Source organism: Triticum dicoccoides, chromosome 3A (genome assembly GCF_002162155.2).
Source record: "Triticum dicoccoides isolate Atlit2015 ecotype Zavitan chromosome 3A, WEW_v2.0, whole genome shotgun sequence".
In the NCBI taxonomy this organism is placed as follows: Eukaryota; Viridiplantae; Streptophyta; class Magnoliopsida; order Poales; family Poaceae; genus Triticum; species Triticum dicoccoides.
In genome coordinates, this window is record NC_041384.1 from 478,364,886 (window position 1) to 478,368,653 (window position 3,768).

General features: G+C 55.3%; 1 protein-coding gene across 1 annotated transcript; it reads right to left on the reverse strand.

The window, feature by feature from the left end:
• Window positions 1–324: 324 nt before the first annotated feature.
• LOC119268659 (glucan endo-1,3-beta-glucosidase 14-like) lies at window positions 325–3,568 on the reverse strand. The gene is made up of 3 exons (XM_037550342.1): window positions 3,052–3,568; window positions 879–1,912; window positions 325–787 (listed from the first exon to the last, which is right to left on the reverse strand). Exons 1-3 carry the CDS (start codon window positions 3,143–3,145, stop codon window positions 731–733), a joined length of 1,185 nt encoding a protein of 394 aa, XP_037406239.1. The 5' UTR covers window positions 3,146–3,568; the 3' UTR covers window positions 325–730.
• Window positions 3,569–3,768: the final 200 nt, after the last annotated feature.

Sequence of the window (3,768 nt, forward strand, 5' to 3'; positions counted from 1 at the left end):
CACCCGCCACGGAGCCTCGCACCCCTAGGTCGCCGTGCCCGCAAGTCCAGATCAAAGCTCCCGAGGCCCTCCTCCAGCCGCTAGATGCTCCCAAGACGAGAGGGAAGAAGAGACCTAGGGGAAACACCCCGCCGCCGCCATCACTGGAGCCCGCCCGGGCTTCGCCGGCGGCGCCTCAGGCGGCGGCGCGACGAGGGAGGGGAAGGAAAGGGCGGTTGTAATATGGACTTCTCTCTTGTTTTGTTGTTGTTCCTTTTCGTTAAAACCTTGACACATTTTTCTTAACTAATGGAGGAGACAAATCTTTAGTTTGAAGAAAAGCATGTCTGCACTATTGTTTTTCCATTCGCAGGACAAAAACATGTCACATTTTTCTTAATAAATGAAGGAGACAAATGACGTCCAAGCTTCGGTTAGTGCTAGAGCACATCCGGATGGCAATGAATGGCATTGCCCAAAATACATCAGTTCTACTCCCTTCGTTCCAAAATACTTGACTTTCATTTGTTTAAAAATAAAAATACCTATATACTAAAGCATGTCTAAATATATCTATATTTTGATAAATGGAAGGCATGTATTGTGGAACGGAAGGAGTACACCTCAAAAAGAGAGGGGGTCATTCTGTCTTCTTTCAAGGAGTGGATGCACTCTGGCTCAGCTCTGTTCAATCACAGCCATGACACCCTTCACCCTTCACCATCAGAAACTCAGTAGTTGATGGATACTGTCAGGACAAGGCAAAAGCGACCGTCGCCATGGCGATGAGTAGAATCACATGAACCGCCTGCGTAAACACAACCCAGGTGCTGGCTTGTCACGGTCTATGTAAATGCATATGCATGCGCTGATCGAGCAAGCCAATCAAGAAACCGTACCTGCCGCGCTCCTTGTGAGTCCGCCATGGGCGGGAGGTATCCGCGCAGGCCGACGTTGTAGACCGGCGTGCCGTCGGGGTAGAAGAGCCCGTAGTTGCGCTCCGACGCCGGGCCGGGCTTGAGGTTCTCGTTGAAGAGCGCGAAGACGTAGACGTCGATGGGCACCGCCGGCCGCAGCGGCGTGCCCTGCTTCATCTCTATCCTCCTCAGCAGATTCCTGATGTAGGTCCCGGCGTGCTGCGGCGTGGCGCCCACCTCGTCGGGGTCGCCCCGGGACGGCCACCCGGTCTCGGAGACCTTGACGTCCACGTCCGTGTGCCCCAGCGCCTTGATGGCCGAGTAGACGGCGTCCACCTGCGCGTACAGCATGTTGTCGTAGTTGAGCCCCGTGCTGGGGTCCGTGACGCCGGCATTGGGCTGGAAGAGCACGTAGTCCAGCGGCACGCGCGCCGGGTCGTCCTTGTAGGCGAAGAACGGGTAGCAGTTGATGAGGAACGGGGCCCTCGTCGCCGACAGGAACTTGAGGAACGGCTGCAGGTGCGCCACGGCGCCCGGGGCGAACGCGCCGGCGGAGGGCGGGTAGGAGACGCCCATGATGTCCAGCGAGTGCGCGGTGGTCACGTTCACGCGGCCCTGCAGGCCGAGCGTCCCGAGCGCCTGGTGCACCGAGTGCATGGCGGGCAGGAGGCTGGCCTGCAGGGCGGTGTCGTTGCCCTTGAACGCCTCGTTGCCGACGGTGATGCAGGTGATGCGCGCGCCGGCGTGGAGGTGCGGCACCACGTGCTGCTGGAGCCACGCCTGCGCCGCCGTGGAGCTCACCATCGCCGGGACGTGCTCGTTGCCGATGCCGATCACGAACTCCACGCCCGTGCCGAGGAAGGCGCGCAGGACGTGCGGGTCGGCGTCGTAGAGCTTCACCTTGCTGATCTTGATCGACCGGAGCAGCGTCGACACCCGCCCCGGCGCAGGGAGGTTGTCGGCGATCTGCCCGTAGTTGACGCCGATGGACAGGGAATCCGCCACAATCACCTGCTCTGCAAAATTAATTGTTGTTCCGTGTCATACATCGGTCATTTCTACATACACGGCGATCGGTACTATCGCTGCGAATGTGAAATCCATTCATTTGGTTCATTTTCTCCATAATTTTTCATAATTGGCATAAAAACATAGCGATTTATCAGTGTGTCAGTTACCAACTCATACTGTATGCCATCAGTGCAAGGCGATCGGAACAAAAGAAAAGCAATCTATAGGTAATATAATAGTACAAGCGTACAGTTACATTCAGATGGAGATCGAGGGGGTGCGTGATCCAATGGAAGAGAAGCAAGATTTCACTGGACCACATGGTCAAGTGGTGTGGTTGAGCCCTACCAAAAACTAATACAGTACCACCATATTAAAATCCAATTATTCCAAAATTCCACGTGCATTGCTGGAGAAGTGGCGAACCCTTTACTTTCAACTATCGCCCAAGTTGCGAGCATATTAAATTTAATTAGCTGCAGACTGCGGAATAATAAGAAAATGATAAAAGGCAGCCTTTGCGGAGAAACTTTGTGGAGAAAGCAAGCACAGCTCAGGGCCAGATCGTCAGATGCGCGAAATTGGGAGAGAAAACAATGGAAATGCCAACGCGGGGTAATATATCATACTCCTACAGCATGCTTGTAAAGAGTGAGTGAAAGCTGATACGTTTTGTTTTTCGTCGAATAACAAATCTCAGCGTATCATTTAAAGTTCACAGTTTTTGTCGCCGCAGCCACAGTGGGCGGTGCATTACTTGCGGCATGGAACGCCAAGATAGGGGGCGCCATGTCGCCTTGGCTGTGTTGTAGCCAAAACCTCCAACACCTAGATATGCTTAATCTCAGCAGATGCACCTACCAGATAATCAATGGCAACTCCAGCAAATGCGACCACTTATCAGAAGTACTGTTGGTACTAACGACTTGCAAAACGACAGCCCGTTTTTTGCCCTTGTAATAGTAAAATGCTCTTTGCATGCACAGGGAAAATAAATATAGGAGCAATCGACACAGAAGATGGCCGACGATAAGCACAGAAGCAGGGAATGGACGACCATTGTGACGACGCGCGCGTACGTACGAGATCTCTAGAGCTCGGGTTATACTGGGGTTCGCAGCGCACGCAGACGGATGGAACTCACCTGTGAGGAGGACGGCGAGGGCCAGGAGTACTCCGGCGGCCGTACCAACGGAGGAAGCTGCTCTCGACGGCGCCCGAGCTGATGCCGCCGCCATCCTTCCGATCCGGCCGCGCGCGTACGGCGTACCGGGCCCCTGACCAGTCCAGGGAGAAGAGCCAAGCGGGCAGAAGAAGCTAGGGGGAGAGCAAAAGCTAGCAAGGCCTCCTCGGCCAGGTGTGTTGACCTTATGCTCCACCGGCCGCCGTATCTGTGCTTGTGCCCGACTGCCCGTTGGCTTGTGTTCTTCTTGGATCACGCGCGCGAATGGACTGGCGTAGGGTTCACGAATGGCCTAGTATTTAAGCAGCGGAAGGGAGGCTAGGCTCAGGCTGCTCTGCTGCAGTGTTGAGAAGCTAGCAGGTGGTGGTGTGGCTTGACTTGTGCGTGCCGGTGCCGGTGGGAAGCACGGAGGAAGACGGTGGGAGGCAAGAGGGATATGACAGTGTGCTACCTCCGCGTCGTCGGCTGCGGATCTCTGACCGGTCTTCCGTCTCTTTCAGGTCGCGGCTGCAGGAGCACGGTGTTATGCTGCCGGTGGGAGGCACGGTGGAAGCCGAGCTGGACCTCACGTACTGTCTGTCCCAAGCTTTTCAACGACCCCGTGCGCTTATTTGCGTTGTGCTGCTGCTTGCAGTGCCAATGCATGGTTGTTGGGCTCTGGTGAAGTGAAAGCATGGG